A 27509-nucleotide genomic window follows, 5' to 3' on the forward strand; every position below is an offset into this window, starting at 1 on the left:
GATATATGAGAATGTGGAAGATTCTCTTGAATTTAGCAAGCACTTAAATGATTTTTTTGTTTATTCATTCATTCATTTGTTCATCAAAGTCCTGGAGGAGATGAGATAGGAATATTACCATAGATGCAAATAGATTCAATATAGCCTTGGTAAGGAGAAAGAATAATCACGTCTGTGAGCAAAAATATTGAGAAAATGCCAACAAATTTTGAGTACTGGAGGAGGTGAAATGAAAGATTTTCCATTTAGACGGCCATAGTTTTCTCAAAGATTCATTTGCTAGAGGAGTGTGGGAGTTGGTAACTAGGGGAAAGGAGAAAATGGTTGAAACTATTTCTAGGATCACAATAGGGACCAGGATTACCTGGTACTAGTATAGCTTTAGCTAAGGTTATGTACCATAAAAGTATTATGACCCCATGTCTGGAATGTTCTCCCTCCTCATCTCTACCCATTAGCTTTCCTGGCTTCCTTTAAATTCTATTAAAATCCCATCTTCTACAGGAAGCCTTTCTCAATTCCATTCTTTATCTCAAGTATTTATCCTGTATATAATTTCTGTAAACAGTGTTTGTTTATTTTTTCTTTCTCCATTGGATCTAGCATTTAGTACAGTGACTAGTACACATACTTTACTGACAACAACATTGTAGGGTTATATCTATTCACTCATTCAAGTGGCAGGAAATAGGTTGCCTTAAGGTACTTAAAAGATTATCATGCTGAAGAAGATAATGCTACAGAATGTAAGAGGGTGGAAATTATGAGGATGTAGGCGTCAGTTTTAAATCATGAATGAGCTTCCAGATCTGCAATTAGAGTTGCCCAATAATGAACTGGGTAATGGGATAGTACTTCACTCTAAGTATTCAAGTTGCAAGCAGGAATCACCTCCTTGATGTCCTGGTCTTCTTTGAGATTGAAGGACAATTACCTAGCTACCTATCTTGGATCTCCTCTACAAGATTATAGGATTTTTAGGGGCAAGGATTACAGGAGAGGATATAATATAAATATAGCACTTCAAAGTTTGCAAACATTTTACATATATTGTCTCATAAGAATCCATTTTAAAATAACATTTTTCCCAATTACATGCAAAAACAATTTTTAACATTAAAAAATTGATGTTCTGACTCTCCCTTGCTTTCTACTGAGACAATAAGAAATTTGATGTGCAATCAGACAAAATATATTTCCATATTAGTCATGTTCAAATAATTCTTTGAGGTAAGTACTAAATTTATCCTCATTTAACAGATGTTATAAAGATTAAGGACTTTCCCAAAGTCCTATCACTAGCAAGTGCAAAAATCCAGGCCTAAATTATAAACCTATAATAAAAGAAAAACAAGATTTCCATTTACTTTTTTTCAAAGAATTTCATGTTCTAAACTATTTTCAGTGAGTGTAGGTAGCAAAGACTAAGGCTTGCTGTTAATGTGTTAACTGGGTAAATACATATATAACTAGTTACAATCTTTGTTTTCACACAATTTCCAGTGGCCATCAGAAAAAGCAACCTTAATTGGTATCTCAAGGTTCCATAAAAATTAAAACTTTGCTAAACTTTAGTTATAAAGGAAAATTTAAGGGGTTATTTAAAAGAGAAGTGGCATATTTCTTGCCTTCTCAAATGCGAAGCAGGAAGCTATTTCTTCTTTAGCCAATTGGGACTAGAACTAAGCAAACACATGGAGACAGGTAAGGCTTTTTAAAAAAGCTAAGGAGAAAAGAGAACAGGTAAAACCTATTTATTTTATTTAAAAAAAAATTTGTTATATTTTAAGACAACAGACACTTTAGCAGATACCAAACAGACCTCTTAATGAATCAGTTTAACTGGAAAAAATTTCTCCATTGTTAAAAGTGTATCTTTGAATTTTGACTGCATGCTACTTATAAACACTGCCTATTGTACTTGTCCAGTTTTCTATTTTTGTTTTTAAACTCTCCATGTTTTATTTATAGATCTTTTGCATATTTCTCCATCTCCACTCCTTGGTAAACAGTCAATTCTATACTGACTTCTTCTGAGTTCCATTCTCCAAACCTCAGTCTCACTTCCAACATCTGCTACCTTTGTTCCTACATGCTACTCAAGAAAATCAATGGAGAAATATCTCTAGTGAGGGGCGGCTAGGTGGCATAGTGGATAAAGCACTGGCCTTGGAGTCAGGAATACCTGGGTTCAAATCCGGTCTCAGACACTTAATAATTACCTAGCTGTGTGGCCTTGGGCAAGCCACTTAACCCCGTTTGCCTTGCAAAAAAAAAAGAAATATCTCTAGTGAAATTTGCTACAAATTTGTTATATAACCTCAACTCAGTCCTCCCTGATGCACGATTCTTTTCTATTTCCCTAATTAATACACCTTTACAAATCTTTCAAATTTCTATCCCTTTTCGTATCTTCCATTGCTCTTCTCCCTTTAGACTCTCTTACCTGAAAATTTTGCCTCATATTTTACATGAAAAAAAAAAAACAGCCACCGAGATCTTTGTTTTCTCCCCTCAACTCATATTACCTAGATGTCTTCTGTCACTATTTTCCCTTTTGCCCTCTCACATATCCTTCTCCATGTAAGAATAACTCTTCTATATGCAAAAGTGATCCATTCCATCTTCCTTTCTTCAGGTTTATTCCATACTTTCATTTATCTTCAATATCTGTCAACTAGCTGTTTCTCTACTGCATACAATGTCTCCCAAGTCTACCCCATTCTTAAATTTTGATTGATCCATCCCTACTAGCTATTGTCCTTTAACTTTGCTACTCTGGCAACTGAACTCCCAGAGAAACTAGCTATACAGTAGCTGCCTCCACTTCTTTTACTCTCTCTTAACTTCCTACTGTGTTGCTTCCATTCTTATCCTTCAATCAAAAGTACTCTGTCTCCAGGATTACCAATAGTCTCAATTGCCAAATCAATGGCCTTTTCTCAATCCTCACCTGACTGCAATTTTGGCACTTTAATTATCTTCTTCTTGATATTTTCTTCTCCTTTGTAACATCAGTTTCTTGTAGTTCTCCTTTTACCTGACTCATCTTTTGCTTCATCCAGGTCAAACACAAAATCATGCATGTACCACAGGGCTCTGTCCAGGGCGATTTTCTCTTCTCCCTCTATACTATTTATCTTGGCTATTTCAGCAGCTTCCATGGATCCAATTATCTTTCTGCTCATTATTCTCAAATCTACTTATCCAGTTCTAACCTCTCTATTGACTTCCAGTCTTCATTTTCAATTGTCCCCTGAACATCCTGAACTGGATGTCCCAAAGATATCTTAAACTCAACATATTCAACACTAAATTCATTATATTTCTTAGTCCTCTCTAACTTTCCTCTTACTGTCATGAGTACCATCACATCATCCCAATTACTCAGATTCTCAAACCTAAGTGTCAGTCTGGACCCCTCAACTCTCTCTCTCACCCCATAATTCCCCCCCCCCCCATCAATACTGTTGCCAAGGTCTGCTATCTTTACTTTCATAATATTTCACAAATATAGCTACTTTTCTTCTCTGACACTTTCACTGACCTGTTGTAGGTGGTTTACCTAAGCCTCTGAAATAGGCCACAGTTGTTCTGTCTCTCTCCCCTTTAGCCCATCCTCCACCCAGCTGTCAAATTGATCTTTCCAAAGTATAATTTTTACCCATCACTTCCTTCCCCTCCCCTTCAATAAACTTCAATGGCTCTTTATGATTTCCAAGTAAAAATATAAAATCCTCGGGTCCAAAGTCCTTTGCAATCTGTTGTTCCCTACTTTTTCCCCCCAGTCTTCCTAGATGTCTTCCTCCCCTCTCCGATACTCGATACTCTGGAATTTAGTGCCAGTAGCTTCCTTGATCTTCTCCAAACGAAATTGCCCTCCTCCTATCTCTGGGCATTTCCCGTGGTCTCCCCATCCCAAGCTTCAGATGCTTTCCTCGCTCCTCAGTTTCAAGTCCCCGCTAAGATTCCACCTTTATCTCAAAGCTTTTCCCAATTCTCTTTAATTCCTTCTCTCGATCATTTGCAAGTTATTATTGCTCGTTTGTACCTAATTGTTTAATGTTGTTTCCTCCATCACACTGTGTAGTTTGAAAGGATTTTTTTTGCCTTTTTTCCTTTCTCTCTCTCTCTCCTATTTCTCTGTCTTTATTTCTCTTTCTTCTCTGTCTCTGTCTCTCTCTCCTATGCTCAATGCTTAACAAAGTACTTGGCTCATAGTATGGACTGCGAATATTTTTGAACATAAAGAGGTTTTCTTTTTTAGAGTCAATAAACTCTTTGGAGTAATAGTCTCAGGAATGGGATCCCTCTAGATATCGAAGAATATGAATTTCTCTTTCGAGACTGTATTTTTCAGAGTGTTTGAATCGATCCGTAGCTCCTTTATCAAAAAATGAGCTCGAGGATGCCCGACTTCCGTCAGCCTCCTCTTTTTAAGTCTTTATAATATCTCGGGGTTTAAATTAGTCAAAGCCCGTGAAGAGAAGTCTTTATGGGACACCATCCCGGCCAACATGGCTCCTTCCCTTGCTTCGGAGTCCACAGTTCGCATCTGGAATGCTGACTTGGAGTGCCGCGCTGGTGCTTCACGTTCCTCGCGGGTCGTGGCTCCGGCGGCCACAGGCGGCACAGCCATCACTGGGATTAGCGGAGGCGCGGACCCCGGGCCCACCCGGCACGGGCCTAGCAGGGCGGGCGGGCGCTTTGGCGCCTTTGCAAGAAGATTTGACTTTTGGAGATAGTGGGGGGGGGCGGAAGGGCAGGAGACCCTCCAGGAGCTTCGCTAGGGGACGTTCCCCCCCCGCTTGTAGCGCTCCCGCGAGCTGGGCGCCGGGGAGGATGGGGCGTAGCAGGCCGCGAGCTCGGGGCGTGTCCACGCGCCCCGGGGCCGCGCCCGCCCCGAGGGCTGCGGGGGGGGGGGGGGGGGGGGGCGGGGAGCCGCCGGGGCCGGGCCGGGCGCGCGCGCTGCAGGCGCGAGGGCGCGGCGGCCCGCCCCGCCCCCTCCTCCCTCTCCCCCTCTCCCCTCCCCTCCTCCCTCTCCCCCTCTCCCCTCCCCTCCCCTCCTCCTCCCCGCCCCGCCCCCTCCTCCCTCTCCCCCCTCCCCTCCTCCTCCCCGCCCCGCCCCGCCCCGCCCCCTCCTCCCTCTCCCCCCGCCCCTCCTCCTCCCCGCCCCGCCCCTCCTCCCTCTCCCCCTCCCCTCCTCCTCCCCGCCCCGCCCCCTCCTCCCTCTTCCCCCCCTCCCCTCCTCCTCCCCGCCCCGCCCCCTCCTCCCTCTCCCTCTCCCCCCTCCCCTCCTCCTCCCCGCCCCGCCCCTCCTCCCTCTCCCCCTCCCCTCCTCCTCCCCGCCCCGCCCCCTCCTCCCTCTTCCCCCTCCCCTCCTCCTCCCCGCCCCGCCCCCTCCTCCCTCTCCCTCTCCCCCCCTCCCCCCTCCTCCCCGCCCCGCCCCTCCTCCCTCTCCCCCCTCCCCTCCTCCTCCCCGCCCCGCCCCCTCCTCCCTCTCCCTCTCCCCCTCCCCTCCTCCTCCCCGCCCCGCCCCCTCCTCCCTCTTCCCCCCTCCCCTCCTCCTCCCCGCCCCGCCCCCCCTCCCTCTCCCTCTCCCCCCCTCCCCTCCTCCTCCCCGCCCCGCCCCCTCCTCCCTCTCCCCCTCCCCTCCTCCTCCCCGCCCCGCCCCTCCTCCCTCTCCCCCCTCCCCTCCTCCTCCCCGCCCCGCCCCCTCCTCCCTCTCCCCCTCCCCTCCTCCTCCCCCGCCCCGCCCCGCCCCCTCCTCCCTCTCCCCCCCTCCCCTCCTCCTCCCCGCCCCGCCCCGCCCCACCCCTCTCCTCCCTCCTCCCCCTCCCGGGCGCCATGCGCAGGCTCAGTTCCTGGAGAAAGATGGCGGCGGCGGAGAAGCAGAAGCACGACGGGCGGGTGAAGATCGGCCACTACATCCTGGGGGACACGCTGGGGGTCGGCACCTTCGGCAAAGTGAAGGGTGAGCGCCCCCGGGGCCGGGCCCGCCGCCGCGGCGAGTCGGGGCGGCCCCGCACCCCTTCCAGCCCTGCGGCTGCTCCCTCCTCCCCGCCCCCTCGCGCGGCCCCCGGAGCCCGCGACCCGGGGGGCCCTCCTGCCCCGCCGGGGGGGGGCAGCCCGGGAGGACCTCGGTGCCCCCCCGGTCGCCATGGCAACGGGGCGGGGCGGCGGAGCGAGGGCGAGCCCGGCTGCCCCTCGGAGCCCGCGGAGCGGCCGCAGGCAGGCCGGGCGCCCCCCGCACCCAGCGGACCCCTGGCGCCCGCGGGAGCCCCGCTCAGCCTCGGGGGGCCTGGGCGGCCGCCCAGCGCGCCACGCCACTCGGTGCCCCCCGCTGTTTCGGGGTGCCAGCCGTTCCGCACGCTTCCTTAACCCACATAAGGCTGGCAGCGCCCGGGCGCCGCGGACCGCGTCTGCCGCTGACCGTGGCATCGGCCCCGCCGGGGTCGGCACCACGCTTACGGAACGACGTAGCCACAACTTTGTGCCCGGGGTGTTTTGGCCTCATGCTGAAACCTTGCAGAATGGGCGTTGCTAAAACATCTGGATAGAGGCTGTGAAGCAGGAATGGCTTTTTATAACAGATTGTAATTGAATTCCTTATCCTTTTGTCCTGTTACGTTAGTTTTAGGTAACACACCTGGTACATGAGTGCTTAGTGAATATTTGCTTTGAGTAGAAAGGTAAATGAAAGTTTGGGTGGTGAAAAAATAAAATAACTTTTGCTCCTCTGGAGCTAAATAAACCTTTTCTGCTTTTACCTAGGGATGGGAGAGGAGAGCCCTCCCTTCTCTTGCCCTTTCTGAGTCATACAAGTGGAAAATTGCTGTAGTTCACAGGGAGAAACTGCTTAACATTACTTGTGAAAATCGGCAAGGCCAACAGTAAGTTGAAAAAATGTAAAGAAATGACAGATGAAGTGAATGATAGTGACTAGGTGGATCTTTAAGAAGGCCAGGATCTGTGTGATCCTGATGTGATGGCTCAATTAGAACTTCTGAGTTGTTTATTAGTACTCATTTGGAAGAAATACTTAGGGTATTAAACTATCCAGGATTATTCCACCCTGACATTTTACTTGAATTAACACTAGGATCATTTAGTCAATATGAACATGGTATTTCGTTTGGACTTTTTAGAGGAGTTCCCCCCCCCCCCCAAAATAAAGATTTCAAATAGTGATTTTCATTTAAGATTTGAAAACATCTGAGGTTGGAAGGCAGAATGGATGAATTGCTTAAGTAACAATTCATTGTGAATTTATTGAGATCATTTTGTTTGCTGCTACGACCTGCAGGGGAAACAAGATCCTTTGGTAACTTTTAGCTAAAGCATTTGGAAATGCTCCATAGAACATCACTGTTAGTGAAAGAGATCTTCTTACACATGGTAGATAGGTGTTGAGTGAATGAACTGTTTAGCATTGCTCAAACTTTTTTTCACCTTTAGCTGTCAGAATGCCCATTTTATTTTTTTTTTACAGATAGAACCATTGGAAAAGCATTTTGATCTTGAGAGTATTTTCCTTTATATAAAACTTTATAGTTTTGCACATAGTACTTTTGTTGTTGTTACATCAACATTCTTAGGTGGGTAGTGCAAATGTTATTCCTGTTTTATAGGTGAGAAAAACTGAGTCTTACAGATGTTATGGACCTTATTCCAGGTCATGGTTAGTATCTTAGAGGTGAATTACTGAACCCCTGACATCAGCTCAGGTCTTTTCACAGACACCAAGGTCAGGCACTTCCCCCCCCCCCCCCCAATACCACAGTGTTGAACCTATTGCTCCTCAAAATTATAATGACTCTTTTTATTCTTGGTTGCAGTAAACAGTAAAGGACAGTCATTTAATTTTTGTGTGAGTTGGATGTTATTTTTTTATACTTTTACTGTTAAAATTTTAATTCCAATTAATAGTGTTTTACTTGAGACATGAAATGTTTCCAAGTAAAACCATTTTGGAATGAAATGGTTTGGTATAGAAAAAATTTTAAGTATTTTATATAAAAAAATAATAGTTACTAGTTCAGTACTCCCTCTCCTTCCCCCTAGGATAATGGGTTCATTACCCTGTTGTCAGGGTAAGTAGAAGCATTGTAAAATTGATTCAAATGCTAGTATCAAATGCCTTGGTGATAAGAAATTGCTACATCTATTAATCTCATAAAATCCAGATCATCCATATGTTTTAAGGAAACATATTTGTTACAATGTTCTAATTCATTTATACATAGTTACTTGTGTAAGAGATCAAAATAACTTGGTCTTGGTTATTCAGTTGACAGTTTTACATCTTTGAACTTTCAAGGAAAATGTGTCTGGACCTTTGCTGACTTGCAGAACCACAACAGAGCTAGCTGTTTCTACGATTGTGAATAAACATAGGCTTTTCTTTTTCTTATTTGTACTCTCAACTGAATGTTCCAGCTGAGCATTGCCATCGATAAAACTCTGGGGAGCTTTTGGAGTAAGGCTATCAAGTATTGAATAAAAGGGGAGTACTTGGCAATGCAAATTTCGAATAAAAATTTTTTCTTAAGTATCCAAATATCTGGGGATGGAGCCACTTAGGCAGCTATTAGTGTACAATAGGTGAGAGAAGAATCTTACTCAAATTTTATAAAAGTTTGTTTTGCCTTGCAATAGAAATAGCACTGGACTTGTAGTCAGAAAAATCTATTTGAATCTTGACTTAAAAGCTATGTGAGTTTGGAAAAAAAATTAACTTCCCTGGATCTTAGTTTCCTTTTCTGTAAAATTGAGTATTGGATGATCTATGTGGAAGGAAACAAACATGCCTTGAAGCACCTACTGTGTGCCAGGCCCAGTGCTAAGAAATCATCTGCAAATATCTCACTCAGTCTTCACAACAGCCCTGCAATGTAGGTGCTCTTATCCCCCTTCTATAAACTGAGATAAAACCAAAGCAGATAAAGGTTAAATGATTTGAGCAGTCACATAGCTGGTAAGTGACTGAGGTAGAATTTGAACTCAGGTCTTTCTCATTCCAGGCTGGGCACTCTGTTTACCACAGAGCCACCTGGCTGCATTTTTGAGAATTCTTCCAGCTCCAAATCCAGGTGTCTGTGATCAAAGTTGGAAAGAACTTTAGAGACCACTTGGTCCAACTCCTTTATTGAAAACATTTTTAATTTTGTATTTGATTTTTACATTGTTTACATTTTCTTCAGTCTTTCTAATCTTCCCTTAATCCCAAAGAACCATTTCAATAAACAGAATATTTAAGGGAAAAAAGAGGAAGAATAGGGGAAAAAAACCCAGAAAAAGTGACTAGTCAATTGAAAACATTTGAAAGTTTATGCAAATAAAAATACTTATAATATTTATGTGTAAATCTGTGAAGTAGCAAGAATGCCTTCTTATCTTTTGTAACTGTACTTCATTTACTTTTGGTTTTACCAACCTCCTTGTTTTGTAAACGAGGATGCAGAAATCCAGTTAAATTTACTTGCTCCTTCACAAATATAGTAAATAAATAGAGCAAATCCTGGTGCCTGTTAGAAAGGAGGCACTCAGGTGTGTACTATGAGAGTTAATTTTCATGTTAGATACAATTTAAAAATATTTGGTTATCTGTTCCTATCCCTCAAATGTGAAAGACAATAGTGTTTGCTAGAAACCCTGTATGAGCATTAATGTTCTTTTTTAAAAAAAAATATTTTGTTTTCCAGTTATATACAATAGTAGTTTCTATCTATAATTTTTTTGTAAGGTTTTGAATTTTACAGTTTTCCCCCTCCTCCCTTCCCTCCATCTCCAGAAGGCAGTCTGTTAATCTTTACATTGTTTTCATGCTATACATTGATCAAAATTGAATGTGATGAGAAAAAAAATATCCTTGAGGAAAAAATAAAATACTGGAGATAGCAAAATTATGTAGTACATAAGACAACTTAAAAAAAATTGAAGATAATAGTCTTTGGCCTTTGTTTTAACTCCACAGTTCTTTCTCTGGATACAGATGGTATTCTCTGTCGAAGATACCCTAAAATTGTCCCCAATTATTACACTGATGGAATGAGCAAGTCCATTAAAGTTGATCATCATCATCCCCTTGTTGCTGTTAGGGTGGAGCACTAACATTCTAACAGACCATTTCTTCTACTTATTTACTTCAGTCTCTGGCATCCATTCTCATGCTTCTGCATATTCCCTTGATCCCAACCCCTCATCTTTTCCTGCATATTGCATCTATAATCATCCCTTTTCTAAACTTTATCTTTTCCTTTCTACTGACTTTTCTCTACCCTCAAAAGTCTTTTCTTTAAAAAAAAATCCTATCATAGTTTCAAATTATCATCCTATAACTTCTCCCTTCCACAGCAAAAAACTTTATATATATGACTTTTTTTTCCTTCTTATTCACTTGTATTCTGGCTTCCAACTTCAATCAACTCAAATGAAATTCTCTTTTATAAAATTTTCTTTATTTACACATTACTAAAATATTCTTGTTTAAGAGTAAATATAATACCCCTTCCCCACAAAAATATAAAACCTCATGAGAAATAAAGTGAAAGAAAGAGAAAAAACAATGTGTTTCAGTCTGTGTTTTGATCCCATCAGCTCTTTCTTAGGTAGATCACATTCTTTATCATGAGTCCATCATAGAAGTTACTTCCATTTTTTTCTACAGTTGCCATTGCTGATTGTAATTTTTCTCTATCCATTCCTCCCCACTACCATCTATTATATTTTCTCTCCTTTCACAAGTTGTCTTCTCTTCAAAAATGTGCTGTGGGGCATCCAAGTGGTGCAGTGGACAGAGCACTAGCCCTGGGCCCAAGAGGCCCCAAACCCACATCCCACCCTAGAGACCCAGCAACCTCCTGGCTCTGTGGTCCCAGACAGGCCACCTAATCCCAGCACCTTGCGAAAAGTAAAAAAGAAAATAAGTTATATCTGACTATCCTCTCCTATGATCTACCCTCTCCTCTATCACCCACATCCCCCTTCCTCTCCCTTTTCTATACCCCATTGAATATGTATGCTGTTTTCTCTCTGAGCCATTTCCAGTGAGAATGAAGGCTCCCTCATTCCCTCTCACCTTACCCACTTCCACACCATTGCAAAAGCTACATGAAATATCTTTTATGTGAAATATCTTTGTTTTAAGAAATTTTTTTATTTAATATTTATTCTCATTTTGTACAAATAATTTTTTAATAATTAATAAAATATTCTCATTTAAGAGTAAACGAAATACCCCCCCCACATAAATATAGACTTGATTGAGCGATAAAGGGGAGAGGAAAAAAATTAAAATTAAAAAAAATAATAGTAATAATTGTAGGTATGGCAAGTGGTGCAATGGATGGAGCACCAGCCCTGGAGCCATGAGCACCCGAGTCCACATCCGGCCCCATACACCCAACAATCACCCAGCTGTGTGACATGCAAACCACCCTAACCCCACTGCCCTGCAAAAACCAAAAAAAAAAGAAGAAAAAAGACCCAAAATAAAATAAAATAGTAATAATAGTAGGGGTGGCTGGGTGGCAGAAAGAGCATTGGCCCTTGAGCCAGGAGCACCTGGGTCCAAATCCTGCCTCAGACACCCGATCACCCTGCTATGCGGCCCCAGGCAGGCCACCCAGCCCCATTTGCCCTGCACCCCCCCCCCCCCCAAATAATAATAATAATAAAAAATGTGCTTCAGTCGTTGTTCCAACACCAACAACTCTGTCATGGGTGGATCACATTCTTTATGGTAAGTCTATCGCAAAAGTCACTTCCATATTTTTCCACCGTTGCCATTGCTGAGCGCAACTCCCTCTTTTCGTATTTCTCTACTATCATGTACTATATTTTCTCACTCCTTTCACTCTGACTCTGTAGGGTAGCTGAGTGGCATAGCAGACAGATCCCTGGCTCTGGGGCCAACAGGCCCTGAGCCCCCACCCACCCACCCCTTAGGCCCAGCATCTACCTGGCCCTATGGTCCCAGACAGGCCTTCCAATCCCAGCCCCTTGCAAGAAGTAAAAAAGAAAATGTGTTATATCTGACCACTCTCCCCCCATGGTCCATCCTCTCCTCCATCACTCACATCATCCCCTTTCCCCTGTCCCCCCCTCCTTACTCCAGATGCCTATACCCCATTGAGTATATATATGCTGTTTCCTCTCCTAACTACCTCTGATGAGAGCGAAGATTCCCTCATTCCCCCTTGTCTTCCTCCCTTCCATATCATTGCAATAGCTCATTGTAATAAAGAAAAATCTTATTATATGAAATATCTTTGCCTATTTCTCCCCTCTCCTTTTTTCTCCCATTACATTTCTCTTTTTTCTATTGACTCTATTTTTTACACCATATTTTATCTTCAAATTCAGCTTTCTCCTGTGCTTCAACTATATAAAAGCTCCCTCTACCTGCTCTTTTAACTGAGAAGGTTTATATGAGTATGATGTGTCATTTTTCTATACAGGAATACATGCAGTTCATCATCATTAAGTCCCTCATATTTTCCCCCTTCTCCTCCAATCTCCATACTTCACCTGAATCCTGTATTTGAAGATCAAACCTGTTCAGCTCTGGCCATTCCAACAGGAATATTTGAAATTCCCCTGGTTCATTGAAAGTCCATCTTTTTCCGTGGAAGAGGACATTCAGCCTTGCTGGGTAGTTGATTCTTGGCTGCATTCTAAGCTCTTTTGCCTTCTGGTATATTATATTCCAAGCCCTATGAGCTTTTAATGTAGCTGCTGCTAAGTCCTGTGTGATCCTGACTGCAGCTTCACGATATTTGAACTGTGTTCTTCTGGCCGCTTGTAATATTTTCTCTTTGACTTGGGAGTTCTGGAACTTGGCTATAATATTCCTAGGGGTTGGTTTTTTGGGATCTTTTTCGGGGGGGGGGATTAGTGGATTCTCTCCATTTCTATTTTGCCCTCTGCTTCTAGAATATCAGGGCAATTTTCCTCTAGTAATTCTTTGAAAATGATGTCAAGAGTTCCATTCTTTGTCTGAAGGATTTGTTTTCAGATAGTTTTCTTATCTCTTTTTCCATCTGGCCAATTTTGCTTTTTAAAGCATTCTTTTCCTCAATAACTTTTTGAACTGTTTTATCCATTTGACCTAAGCTGGTTTTTAGCATGCTATTTTCTTCAGCATTTTTTTGGATTTCCTTGACTAGGCTGCTGACTTCATTTTCATGTTTTTCCTGCATCTCATTTCTTTTTCCAGTTTTTCTTCTAACTCCCTCATTTGATTTTCAAAGTCTTTTTTGAACTCTGTCATAGCGTGAGCCCAATTTCTGTTTTTCTTGGAGTCTTTAGATGCAGGAGCTTGTGCTTCCTCATCTTCAGACTGAGTTTTGATCTTTCTTGGGCTCATATGCAAAATATTTCTCAATGGTGTTCCTCTTGTTTCTCTGCTTGCTCATTTTCCCAGCCTTAGCCTGTTTTGGGGTGCTTTCTGAGCTTTTGGGACATTCCCACAAGGGTCTCAGTGTATGAGACTCTGTCCTCCCTCCTGGTCTGTGAATGATCATATGCACCCCCCTCTACCACTGGGCTGAGGTGGAGGGGGCTCTGCTGTTCTATGGGGGTTCTAGACTGGGATCAGTATCTGAATGTGGTCAGAGCCCAGAGTCCTGTTCCAGGGGCAGAGGACAGAGCTCTGCAGTCTCTCTTCACTCCCCTCCCTCAGCTCAATGGGCTCATGCCCTGTGGGCTCCTGCTTCTGTTTTCTGGCCACACTGCTCGCTGTGAGCCCTGAGGGCTGGGCTTCACATGTTCACTCTGGTAGAGGTCCCTCCCCCCCTTCCCCCAGTTTGTGCCTGGTGCTCCCCGGGGTGCAGCTCAGGAAACTCCCCTGCTGCTGTGAGCCGTGGCTCCCAGTGTCCTGGGGCTGCCTCCGGGAGGCTGAAGTTCTTTCCCTCTGGCGAGCCATTCCTCTGTTGGCCGCCCCACCAACCCCTGGGAGCAGAGCCTTTCTGCTCTTTTCCAGGTTACCTTGAGTAGGAGAACTGCCGCCTTGGGTCCCTCTGTGGGTTCTGTCTCTCAAAAATTTAGTTAGAGCCCTTAGCTTATAAGTTTTATGAGAGCACGCCTAAGACAGGATCCGTTCTTGTGGCCAACTTGGCTCCGCCCCTGTACATGAAATACCTTTGCCTATTCTACCTCTCTTTCCTCTTACTCCCAGTACATTTCCTTTTCACCCATTGACTTCTTCTATCTACTCTATTATATGAGAAGGTTCATTTGAGTATTATCAGTATCATCATTAAGTCCCTTATAATTTTGCCCTTCTTGTCCATTCTCTCTGTTTACTTGAGTCCTGTACTTGAAGATCAAACTTTCTGTTCAGCTCTGGTTGTTTCAACAGGAACATTTGAAATTTCCCTGTCTCATTGAAAGTCCATCTTTTCCCCTGGAAGAGGATGTTCAGTTGTGCTGGGTAGTTGTTTCTTGGTTGTATTCCAAGCTCTTTTACCTTCTGGATTATTTTATTTCAAGCCCTATGAGCCCTTAGTGTAGTGGCTGCTAAGTTCTGTGTTATCCTGGCTGCAGCTTCACGATATTTGAATTGTGTCCTTCTGGCTGCTTGTAATATTTTCTCTTTGACTTGGGAGTTCTGTAACTTGGCTATAATATTCCTGGGTGGTTTTTTTTTTGGATTTCTTTCCAGAGGAGGTCGGTGGATTTTCTCAATTTCTATTTTTACCCTCTGCTTCTAGGATATCAGGACAATTTTCCTGTAAAAATTCTTTAAAAATGAAGTCAAAGCTCTTTTTCTGATTACTTTCAGCTACTTTCAGGTAGCTGAATAATTTTTCAATGATCTTTCCTGGATCTGTTTTCCAGATCAGTTGTTTTTTCAGTGAGATATTTTACATTTTCTTCTAGTTTTTCATTCTTTTGGTGTTCAGTTATTGTCTTGATTTCTCACAAAGTTATCAGCTTCCTTTAGCTGTATTCTGCATTTGAAGGATTTGTTTTCCTCAGAGAGCTTCCTTATCTCCTTTTCCATCTGGCCCATTCTGCTTTTTAAAGCATTCTTCTCAATAACTTTTTGAAATATTTTATCCATTTGACCTAAACTGGTTTTTAGTATGTTATTTTCTTCAGCATTTTTTTGGATCTCCTTGATTAAGCTGCTGACTTCGTTTTCATGTTTTTCCTGCATCTCTCTCTTTTCCCGATTTTTTCTTCTATCTCCCTTACTTGATTTTCAAAATCTCTTTTGAGCTCTTTCATAGTCTGAGCCCAACTTCTATATTTCTTGGTGTCTTTAGATGTAGAAGCTTGGATTTTTCTCATCTTCAGATTGTGTATTTTGTTGGTCTTCCATGGAACCAAAGTAATTTCTATGTCAGGTTCCTGGTTCCTTTTTTTATTTTTTCTGTTTACTCATTTCCTCAGCCTGTGCCCGGTTTTTGGGTGCTTCCTGAGCTTTTGAGTATTATCAGGACACCCCGACAAGGACCTCAGTATGTGAGGTTCTGACAGCTCTCCTGGTCTGTTGAATGGCCACAATCTCACTCCCTAGGGTGACTATGACCAGGGTCTGAATGTGGTCAAAACCCTAGAATCTTATCCCAGGGACAGATGACAGACCTAGGCAGTCTCCCTCTACATCACCTTCTGTGGGCTGAGCAGTCAGCTGCCTGAAATTCTTTCTTTAAAATTACTATTACTCTCATCTGCCAAATGTAATGATCTTTTTCTTTTTTACTCTCCTTAATTTCTATGTAGTATTAATGCTATTGATCACCCTTTCCTCCAGATTATGTTCTCTCTTGTTTGCTTCCTACTTGTCTGTTTGCAAACTTTTCAATCTCCCTTGGTAGTTCATCAGTCATTTTGTACCCCCCTTACTGTAGGTGTACTCTTAAGATACCATCTTTGGTCCTCAACCATGGCTTTTTGGTTCTTCATTTCTGCCTGTGGACTCTTCAGAAGTACATAAAATAAAATTCTTAGAATTACAAAGAAAACCAATTATATTGTAATAGTCATAAAAAAATTGAGCAGTTAAATTTTTTGATATTTTATTTTTCCAATTTCAAGTTAGGAATATTTTTCAACATTTATCCACTTGCATATTTATGTTTTACATTTTTCTGCCACCCTCCTTTCCCACACCCCTCCCCTCAAGGGTTAACTGTCTTGTAGTTGTATGTGTGCATTTATGTTTAACATATTGACATATTTTGTGTATGAGGATTTAGGACTAAGGGAAAAGAAAGAAAATTATGGGATAAGAAGGAAAGCATAAGAGAAATTTTGAAAACTTAGTATTCATTCAGATTCTGTGGTAAAAATTAATTATTTTTTAAAAAAAGGTCACAGATCCCAGATTTAAGAACCTGGGTTCTTGTATACCTAGCCCCACTGAGCTCTTTTCTCTCATCTTGTCCCTTGATCCATCAGCAACTGTCTATTGCACACCTCAAACTGACTGTTCTGTAGACATTTCAAACTTATTTAGATCTTTGGACTTTAGTGAGTTCTAAAACAACTCACTGACTTTCCTCTTAAATTACCCCCTCTTCTGAACTTATGTGTTATTGTCCAGAATTTCCTTCTTACTCAGCTAAGATTGCAATTCCTCTGTCATTTTCCAGGCATCATTCTCTCTTACCTTATGCAGCATGTCCCCAAAGTTATACTGTAATTTTAAGTTATAAAAGAGTAAAACTGCTCTGAGACGTTTGGGACACTTTTGCATAACCAATCAGTTGTCAATATAGTCATCTATGTGGCAGAATGGATAGATGAATCATGGGTTAAGGAACTTACCCAAGATCAAAGTTAATGTCGGAGGTAAGACTTGAATTCAGAGTTCTTGACTCTGAGACCCATGATCTGGAGCCTCAGTTTCCTCATCTTTAAAATAGAAATAATAATAGCACCTATTTCTCAGGGTTGTTATAAGAATCAAATGTGTAAAGCTTGTTGAAATCATATAGTATTTAAATGCTATCTGTTATTATTATTAATAAATTTAACATTTCTAGTTTTGCAGCATTTTCTTATATATGTGTCTCCTTTCCACTCATTTCCACAGCTACCACTCCCAGTTGGTCTGTCTTCCTTAAGTCACTTCCCATGGTAATCTGCCCTCAATATAGCTGTCAAAGTGATTTTTCTAAAGTGTAGATCTGACGAAAGTCACACCCTCTTCAGAGGTTTCCTATTACCTTCAGGATCAGATATCAAGTCCTTTGTTTGCTATTTATACTCTTCACAACCCTGTTCTCTTGGTTTTCTGCTTTTCTTTATTCCCCTTCTTCCTAATGTTCCTTGCACAGAACACTCTATCTCTTGTCTCCATGCCTTTGTACTCAATGTTCCACATCTCTGGAATGTTCTCTCACCGTCTACCTCTTAGAATTTCTGACTTTTAAGACTCGGTCTAAACACCACCTTGTGTAAGAGAACCAGTCTCCAGTCCAGGCAGACATAGAATGAAACATGTATTCTGAAATGTGACCAGTATTTGACAAAGCATTTACTTAAAATGAACAGAAGAAAAAAATAAGTAGAAGGATTCACAGATATAGCAATTTTCTCACTACTTTATTAAACGCTTATCTTCAATGCTTAGCATATAGTCAACAGTTAATGCTTGTTGATTGAAAAAAAGACAAAAGTACTTTGAAAGAATTTTGTTTATTGAATTCAGTCAGAAAGAAAACTGTAAAAAACCTATTAGAATGAACCTAATATTGTCTTTTAAGTTTTATCTTTTTAAAACACTGTAGTCATTTTGATATGTTCCCTATTTCATTAAATACTTCCATGCAACAAAGAAAAACAGTTATATGAAATTGTCAGATGATGCTACTGAGTCTCCTTATGTGGTTTTATATATATGCAGCATTTTTTTGCCTCTAATCCCCCCACTTCTACCTAGTGAGCAAAAAAAAGTGTGGTTTGTCATTTGCTCCATCAGGTCAAGATTGTTGCAGTTAATTTGGGTCTTGGTGCTTATTGTTCTCATTTATGCTGTTGTAGTCATTTTATTTATTTCACATTTATCTTCTGTATTTCTCTAAATTTCAATTATAAATCATCTCTGATTGTGTAATGATATTAGATTATGCTCATTTACCACAGTTAGTTTTCTTCAACTAATGAGTAGTGTTTGTTTTTAGTGATTTTTTTGTGTTATTAATATTTTTGTATTTGAGACCTCAAATACTATTTGGCATATTAGGCAAAGAATGTACAAGTAGAACTAAAGGGAAGCAGACTAATATATATGACTATTAATTCAGGAATGATTTTTTGAGCCTCCTAGTTTAAAAGTATATATAGCACATATGCATACACATACCTTTCAACTAAGTGGAATTTTTGTAAAATGTCATTTGTTGCATTAAAGAAAACAGTGAATAAAAGTTTGTTATAACTTTTTTTTTGCTAAAAAATGAAATGATCAGAAATAGTTAATGATTCTTGTATATTCAGCTTCTGATTACCTAAGGACTTTTATATAGACTTTATTGTTTGTTTTTTTGTAAGTCAGTAGGGTTAAGTGGCTTGCCCAAGGCCCCATAGCTAGGTAATTATTAAGTGTCTGAGGTAGGATTTGAACCCAGGTACTCCTGACTCCAGGGCTGGTGCTCTATCCACTGTACCACCTAGCTGCCCCTAGACTTTATTGTTGATGTAATTTTTGGTAGTCTGTTGCAAATAGTAGGCACTTGTTAAGGCCTAATTGGATTGCATTGGACAGGATTGCCCTCACTGCTGGCTTAGTTATACCATGGAAACAGAACTGGCATGTTTCTGTAACAATTGTCTTGTCTGACAACAGCTCTAAAAATGGGAAGCTGGGCAACTAGGTAGAGCAGTGGATAGAGCACCAGCCCTGGAGTCAGGAGGACCTCGACCTCAGAAATTTAATACTTACTTAGCTGTGTGCTGTTGGTCAAATCACTTAACCCTTTTGTCTGGTAAAATCAAGTTTAAAAAAGATGGGAAAGTAATTTTTTTGATTTGTGTACATTTTAAAAATTAATATCTTTATCATATTCCCCTCCATTACCTTTATTAATGACTTCTGGTCAGTAGCAACCTAATTTATTTTTTGAATGCATAATAGGTGGTAGACAAAATGGAATTTAAATATACTAAGGTAAAATTCAACTAGAATTTAATAAGTAATTTTGAACATGAAAAATTATTTGATTAGGAATTATTTTATGATTAAAAATTGAATGTTTGTATGTCATGCCAGTATCATTTGATGTTGTCCAGAAACATCAAGAAGTTTAGAACAAGTCAGTAGTAGCTCAATGTTTAAAGGAATGATTCAGACAGAAGAATTTTTTCCACTTGGAATATAATAAAAGTACTTGTGGTTTTTGTTTTGTTTTTGTTTTTTAGAAAAAAATCGGCTTTGAGGAAATTTTTTTTAAAAAATAACTATAATTTTTCAATAGAACCCTCCCTTTTGACAAGCAGAGCAAATGGATTTACTTTGTTTACTTTGTCTTGACAACATCTTATTTTTCATCTGTGACCCCTCCACCTCTTTAATGAGTGGATACTGACTACTTCCCTTTAGAGGCAATTTGATTTTACACTTGATTTCTGATGTCATTTATTATGTTTTCTTTTACATTCTTGTGAACATTGAATATATATTCTATTCTATTGGTTTGTCTTAACTTTGCTCAGCATCATTCAGTTCTTTTCAGATTTCTCTTAATTCTTCATATGTGCTATTTCTGAGCACCATAACTTTTTTTTGCATTAATTTACCATAATTTATTACGCTTTTCCCCAATCAGTGATTACCTACATGATTTTTACTTGTTGCCACAGAAATCTGCTATAAATATTTTCTTATATATGGGAACTTTTCTTTCTGTCTGTGACTCTTGGGGTATGGTATATGTCTACTTCTGGTATGGGTTAAAGAGTATAAAGTGTTTAAAAACATTTTGAATAGAATTTTTTAAATTGTAAGTTATTGAGAGATATGAACATTTTCATATACAAAGGACAGAGAAAAAAGATTGTATATGAAACTGCATCATATAAAAAGAACACTTTTTTTTTGTTTGGTTTTTTTTTTTGCAAGGCAAATAGGGTTAAGTGGCTTGCCCAAGGCCACACAGCTAGAGCTAGGTAATTATTAAATGTCTGAGGCTGTATTTGAACTTGGGTACCCCTGACTCCAGGACCAGTGCTCTATCCACTGGGCCACCTAGCCACCCCCGCATCATATACAAAGGACAGAGAAAAAAGATTGAATATGGTACTACATCTACCACTTGCAGCATTCAATAACTTTAATCTTGGGCAGCTGAATGGTTTTGCTGATAAGAGTCCCTGACCTCAAGCCCAGAGGGCTTGAATTCAAATCTAGTCTCAAGACACTTAACAGCTGTGTAGCCTGTACAAGTCATCTAACCCTATCTTTGCCTCTGTTTCCTCATATGTAAAGTGAGCTGGAGAAGGAAATGGCAAACCATTCCATATCTTTGTCAAATGGGGTCATGAAGAGTCAGACATGACTGAAACAACTGAACAACCAAACTCTAACAAGGTGGTACCTTCCCTGTTGCTCCAGGATTCTCTACTGTGTATTTTTATTTTTTTGTCTGTGTCATTGATGAACTTTTCCCCCCTTCTCCACATCTCTCTCTAGTCAGTCAGTCATTAAATATTTATCAGGTGCTGGGCTTTGTGCTAAGTACTGAGAATGCAAAAAAAGACAAAAGACAAGCCATTCATCCTCTTCCCCTACCCCACACTCCCCTTTTCTTTAATAAAAACTTCTTGTAACAAATACAGTCTACCAATCCAAATCTGTTGGTCATGTCTAAAAATGTGACTCTTTCCCTACCTATAGCATATTATCTCTCCACCAGGAGAAATTGTGACTAAACATTGCATTGATCAGAGTTGTTAAGTCTTTCTAGCTTGTTTTTTCCTTAAGTGTTAAGGTGTTATTTTTATTGTATAAGTTCTTCTGGTTCTCTTCACTCTTAAGCTTATTTGAAATCATCCTTTTTATTTATTTTTTCTTAAGATATAATAGAATTATTTTACATTCATATACCATGATTTGTTCAGCTGTTACAGTGGATGGTCACTCATTTTGTTGCTAATTATTTTCTGTAACAAAAAGTACTGTTGTAAATATTTATGTACATAATAATAACTAGATTTTACATGATCCCTAAAAGTTTACAAAGTACTTTATAAATGCTTTATATCTTCACAGGAATACCCTGCATGATATCTGCTATTATTATCCTCATTTTATGGATGAGGAAACTGAGATACAAAGGTTAAGTGATTTGCTTTAAGTTCACACAGCTAGGAGATAACTGGTAAGATTTGATCAGGTTTTCTAGACTCCAGTCCTAGTGAGTTTACCACCTAGCTGCTTTATGAACCCTTTCCTTCTATTCTACCTTGTTGAGGTAAAAGCCTAGGTATTGTAAAGTCAAAAGGAATGTAGAGTTCAGTGACTTTGGGGATATAATTTCAAATTGTTTTCCAAGGATTGGACTACTTTACTGGTCCATTAGCAACAATTGTCATTTTCCTTTTTTCTTTTTTTAAAATTTATTTTTATTAAAGATATTATTTGAGGTTTACAATTTCCCCCCCAATATTACTTCCCCCCAATATTACTCCCCCCCTGAAAGCAATCTGTCAGTCTTTACTTTGTTTCCATGTTATACCTTAATCCAAATTGGGTGTGATGAGAGAGAAATCATATCCTTAAAGAAGAGACAAGAAGTCTAAGAGGTAACAATATCAGACAATAAGATATCTGTTTTTTTTTTTCTAAATTAAAGGGAATAGTCCTTGAACTTTGCTCAAACTCCACAGCTCCTTATCTGAATACAGATGGCACTCTCCTTTGCAGACAGCCCAAAATTGTTCCTGATTGTTGCACTGATGGAATGAGTGGGTCCTTCAAGGTTGAACATCATTCCCATGTTGCTGTTAGGGTGTACAGTGTTTTTCTGGTTCTGCTCATCTCACTCAGCATCAATTCATGAAAATCCCTCCAGGCTTCCCTGAAATCCCTTCCCTCCTGGTTTCTAATAGGACAATAGTGTTCCATGACATACATATACCACAGTTTGCTAAGCCATTCCCCAATTGAAGGACATTTACTTGATTTCCAATTCTTTGCCACCACAAACAGGGCTGCTATAAATATTTTTGTACACGTGATGTTTTTACCCTTTTTCATCATCTCTTCAGGGTATAGACCCAGTAGTGGTATTGCTGGGTCAAAGGGTATGGCACATTTTTGTTGCCCTTTGGGAGTAGTTCCAAATAGCTCTCCAGAAGGGTTGGATGAGTTCACAGCTCCACCAACAGGGTAATAATGTCCCATATTTCCCACAACCCTTCCAGCAATGATCATTATCCTTCCTGGTCATATTGGCTAATCTGAGAGGTATGAGGTGGTACCTTGCTCTAATTTGTATTTCTCTGATAATTAATGATTTAGAGCAATTTTTCATATGGCTATGGATTGCTTTGATCTCCTCATCTGTAAATTGCCTTTGCATATCCTTTGACCATTTGTCAATTGGGGAATGGCTTTTTGTTTTAAAAATATGGCTCAGTTCTCTGTATAGTTTAGAAATGAGTCCTTTGTCAGAATCATTAGTTGTAAAGATTGTTTCCCAATTTACTACATTTCTTTTGATCTTGGTTACATTGGTTTTATCTGTGCAAAAGCTTTTTAATTTAATGTAATCAAAATCATCTAATTGTTTTTTGGTGGTGTTCTCCAACTCTTCCTTAGTCATAAACTGCTCCCCTTTCCATAGATGTGACAGGTAAACTAGTCCTTGATCTTCTAATTTGCTTATAGTATTGTTTTTTATGTCTAACTCCTGTAACCATTTGGATCTTATCTTGGTAAAGGGTGTGACATGTTGGTTTAATCTAAGTTTCTTGCATACTAACTTCCAATTATCCCTGCAGTTTTTATCAAAGAGGGAGTTTTTATCCTGATGGCTGGACTCTTTGGGTTTATCAAACAGCAGATTACTGTAATCATCTCCTGCTTTTACACCTAGTCTATTCCACTGGTCCACCACTCTATTTCTTAGCCAATACCAAACAGTTTTGATGACTGATGCTTTATAATATAATTTTAAATCAGGTAGGGCTAAGCCACCTTTTTTTTGCACTTTTTTTCATTAAGCTCCTGGCAATTCTTGACTTTTTATTTCTCCATATGAATTTATTTACAATTTTTTCTAACTCATTAATTTTTTGGAGTTTTGATTGGTAGTGCACTAAACAGGTAGTTTAGTTTTGATAGAATTGTCATTTTTATTATATTGGCTCTACCTATCCATGAGCAGTTGATAATTTGCCCAGTTATTTAAATCTGATTTAATTTGTGTGAGAAATGTTTTATAATTGTTTTCAAAAAGATTCTGAGTGTGTTTTGGCAAATAGACTCCCAAGTATGGGATTTCTCTTTCTAGCTCTTCTGCTGTATCTTGCTAGACACATATAGAAAAGTTGAGGATTTATGAGGGTTTATTTTATAACCTGCAACTTTGCTAAAATTGCTAATTGTTTCCAGTAGTTTTTTGGATGATTTCTTGGCATTCTCTAGGTAGACCATTATGTCATCTGCAATTGTCTTTTCCTTCCCAATCATTTTCCTTTTTTCTGATACATGTGAAGTAGAATTGGAGTTGTTTTAATTTGTATTTTTCTTGTAATTAGTGATTTGGAACACTTACAGATAGGGCTGCTGGTAGTTTGCAGTCCTTTTTAAAACTTTATTTTTTGGCTACTTTTCTGTTTTATATGTTAATACCATTTCCTTTTATCAGACTTCAGATTTTTCATGAAAGATTCCCCCCTTTTCTCCCCAGCAGCAATATCTTTCTTTATTCTAGTACTGTTGATTTGTTCTATGAAAAAAGTTATAAGTAAAATATTTCATTTTTTTGTTGTTATCTGTCCTTTGGCTCTGAATTTTTCCTTTAAACCATAGGTCTGACTTTTCTTCTCCTCTTGGGTTCTTTTTGTTTTGTTCTGTTTTTAATTAAGTGACCTTTTATATTAAAGCAGTTTATTTTGAAATATGATGCAAATGTTGGTCTAAACATAGTCAAACTGTTTCCCCAGTTTTCCCAATAGTTCCTGTTGGAATAGGAAATCCTTTCCTAGTTGTTTATATTTTGGGGTCAATAAATGCTAGGCTATTTGTTCCTTTGCTTGTTGAATCTGGTTTTATGATAGTTGAGTATTTTATGCATGAATTTTTACAGTGAATTAATATACTACAATCCTGAATTTCAATCCCAAATTAGCAAGACTAATGTGCAAATCAATCATTTCCATCTTCTCTCTACCCGTCATGCTCTAAATGAAAAGAAAATGATTTTCTCTTCTTTAAAAATGAAAACTTTGAAACATTTTTTATAGTGATACAAAATTTTTTGAGGAAGAAATAGCAATAAAGGGAGGACCTTAAATAGTCTTTCTAAGTATCCTTGATCCTTGTGGAAAGTGAATAATAGAATTATTAATCCAGCTGAGTCCTGATTTTCTCAAATTTTATTTTTTCTCCAGTTGGCAAGCATGAATTGACTGGGCACAAAGTTGCAGTGAAGATCTTAAATCGACAGAAAATTCGAAGCCTTGATGTGGTAGGAAAAATTCGCAGAGAAATTCAGAATCTCAAGCTTTTCAGACATCCTCATATCATTAAGCTGTAAGTTAAGATATTGTTAAATTAAATCCATTCCTTTTTCTGTCATCTTTTCTTAATTTCTTTATTGTTTAAAAAGTAAAGAAGGCCATAATTCCCTCTTTTTTGTCTTAGTTTTTTTCATTCATTCACAATATTTTATATTTCTGGAAGATTTTTCTGTGCACAAAGCACTTTGACATAGATTTATTAGGAAAGCAGGGCATGTATGGATGAGAATCTTTTACCAATGGGGAAAATGAAACTCAGAGAAATGGATGATTTTTCTCAAGGAAGGAAATACAGATAAGAAAGATGTGAAGGAGCCAGGATTTGGATCAGGAGTGTTTGAGCTGTATCCTTGTGTCCAAACCAGAGATCACACTATGTTTTGGGCACATGCTTATGTACTTGTTGTCCTAAATGCCTAAAATGCATCTCCTTCTTTCTTCTCTCAGAAGAACTACTCAGAAGTAACTGCTAGACTCTGCTGCATGCCACCTTCTTTGTGGATTCCTTCCTGAACATTTCCCCCCCCACTTCACCTTCACCTTTATCAAATTTCTATGTACTTAAACAGCCAGCTCTGCCAAAGTGCTGCATATGCATTCTCCTAAAACACAGTTCTATGCAGTATCCTACACATTAGCAACTACAGTTTATGGGGTTTGAGATTTAATATTCAGAAATAAGAATTTCGTGAAAAAAGTTAGCACAGTTTTATATGTGATAAATGGTTAAGAAATACATAAATACTACAGCAATGATCCTATCCTTGATCTCTGGTTACTGTTCTTCCTGCCCCCAGAATAAGCTGGACTGCCCCTCAACTCTGTGCCATGGCCTAGAGGCTGTAAAGGAAGGGCACAGAGATAGAATGGACTAATCCTACTGCACCAAAATATGTACAGTGACATTTTTACAAAGCCCTGAAGTCTGGTTGTGGAAATAGTTTAATAGGAAATAGGAATTAAGTTATGGTGAAATGGTGTAATTTTCTGACCACTGTCATTGTTTCTTTTGAAATTATCTGAAAGTTATCTCAAAATTTACATTATGCTCAAAATGTTCCTTAATATATCATTCCCATTGCAAAAAATTCCCCAGCTAGATTGTAAGCTCTTTGAGAATAGGAACTGTTGAACTTTTTTTGTCTTTGAGATCTCCAGTATCTGGTACAGAGAGATGCTTTAACAATGATGAAATATTTTCACCATGGAAAATTGTTATGTTAATGTGTTTCAGATTTTAAAAAATACATTTTAGAGGTAACTGGTAACAATTACAAAAAAGCTACCATTGTATTACATTATTAAACATTTTGAAATCTCTTGAATGTAACTGGATAATTCTTCTTTCTCCAGGTACCAGGTCATTAGTACACCATCTGACATTTTCATGGTGATGGAATATGTCTCTGGGGGAGAGCTTTTTGATTATATCTGTAAAAATGGAAGGGTAAGTGGTTCTAACTTCATTCTATAATGGCTTATTTTGTAAGTATGCCTTAGAACTGTAAAAGTGTCTTTTGGAGAGAGTTGGGTTTTTTTGTTTTTTCTTGATTGGTTGACTAAACTCAAGTGCTATGTTCATTTAGTCCAAGTGGTCCAGTTCGATTTCCTCAGTCACATGCTTCGTTGGAACCATGGAATCATACAATTTTTAGAAATGGCAGGATCTCGGAGATCTAGTCCAAAACTTAGTTCTTAGAGAATGCTGACTTGCTCAAGGTCTCTCATACATTAAAATATCTGTATCTATCTATCTCTTACATGTGCAAACACCATTCCTTAATAGCAGAGTTGGGTTGTTTTCCTCCTTCCTTTGTTACTTCCATCCTTCTTTCCTTACTCTTCTCCCTTTTCTTCCTATCCTTGAGCTAGGGGCTAATTCCCAGTGCAATGCTTTCTCAGTTAGGATTGAGAAAGGAGAAATCAAAGGCCATAGTAATTAGAATAGGCTTCAGGGTGGAGGTGAGATTTAGAATCATAGAATTTTCAAATTGTGAGGAACCCCAGAAATCATTTTATCTAACTACAATTTATAGATGGAGAGTTGTTAATTAATTTGCCTAAAGTCACATATTTAACAACAAACTAAAACTAGGATACAGGTTCTTGATTTTCTGGTCTCATGTGTTTTTTTTTTTTTTTTTTTTTTTTTTTGCAAAGCAGTGGGGTTAAGTGGCTTGCCCAAGGCCACACAGCTAGGTAATTATTAAGTGTCTGAGGCTGATTTGAACTCAGGTACTCCTGACTCCAGGGCTGGTGCTCTATCCACTGCGCCACCTAGCTGCCCCTCTAGTGTGCTTCCTATTTCTTCACACCTTACTTCCTATTTTGTTCTCAGCTAAACCAGATTGATTCATTTTCTTAATATTTGTTTTACATATTTCATTTCAAATTTGTTTCCAGATCTTATCTGCATCAGTAGATTTGAGGGAGTAGGTTAAGTCTGCAGTAGTTGTTTGGGTATGGTGCTACAGTAATAGTGTTATAGGCAGAAAATTAAGTATTGAGAGTAAAATGGGCTTTAGGAATTAAATAGTTTATAGTAAAGAAATCAAAAGTGAAATCATGTGTAGTCTTGCATATGCACCCAACATAGCAGGTAAATATTGAAGAAATAGATATTCATACAGAAAATGAGTAATTTAAATAGACAATTTTAGAACTATGCATTTAAATTTATGCTTCCAAGTCAATTTTATGCTTTTGAAAGAATTTGAAATAGATACTTCCTATCAAAGCTAAATTAAGACAGTAAAAATGTCAACAAGTTATGGAGGTCAAAAAAACCTTGCCACTCCTATGCCATATTT

General features: G+C 39.4%; 1 protein-coding gene across 1 annotated transcript in view; it reads left to right on the forward strand.

Annotated features, from left to right (window-relative positions):
- Positions 1-5804: 5804 nt before the first annotated feature.
- PRKAA1 (protein kinase AMP-activated catalytic subunit alpha 1) overlaps positions 5805-27509 on the forward strand; it is a 70827-nt gene continuing 49122 nt past the window's right edge. The window contains exons 1-3 of the mRNA XM_074205924.1: positions 5805-5974; positions 24571-24712; positions 26053-26146. Of these exons, the coding sequence (XP_074062025.1) occupies positions 5848-5974; positions 24571-24712; positions 26053-26146 (363 nt within the window). The 5' untranslated portion in view covers positions 5805-5847. The remainder of the gene's footprint in view (positions 5975-24570; positions 24713-26052; positions 26147-27509) is intronic.

Source organism: Macrotis lagotis, chromosome X, assembly GCF_037893015.1.
Source record: "Macrotis lagotis isolate mMagLag1 chromosome X, bilby.v1.9.chrom.fasta, whole genome shotgun sequence".
In the NCBI taxonomy this organism is placed as follows: domain Eukaryota; kingdom Metazoa; phylum Chordata; class Mammalia; order Peramelemorphia; family Peramelidae; genus Macrotis; species Macrotis lagotis.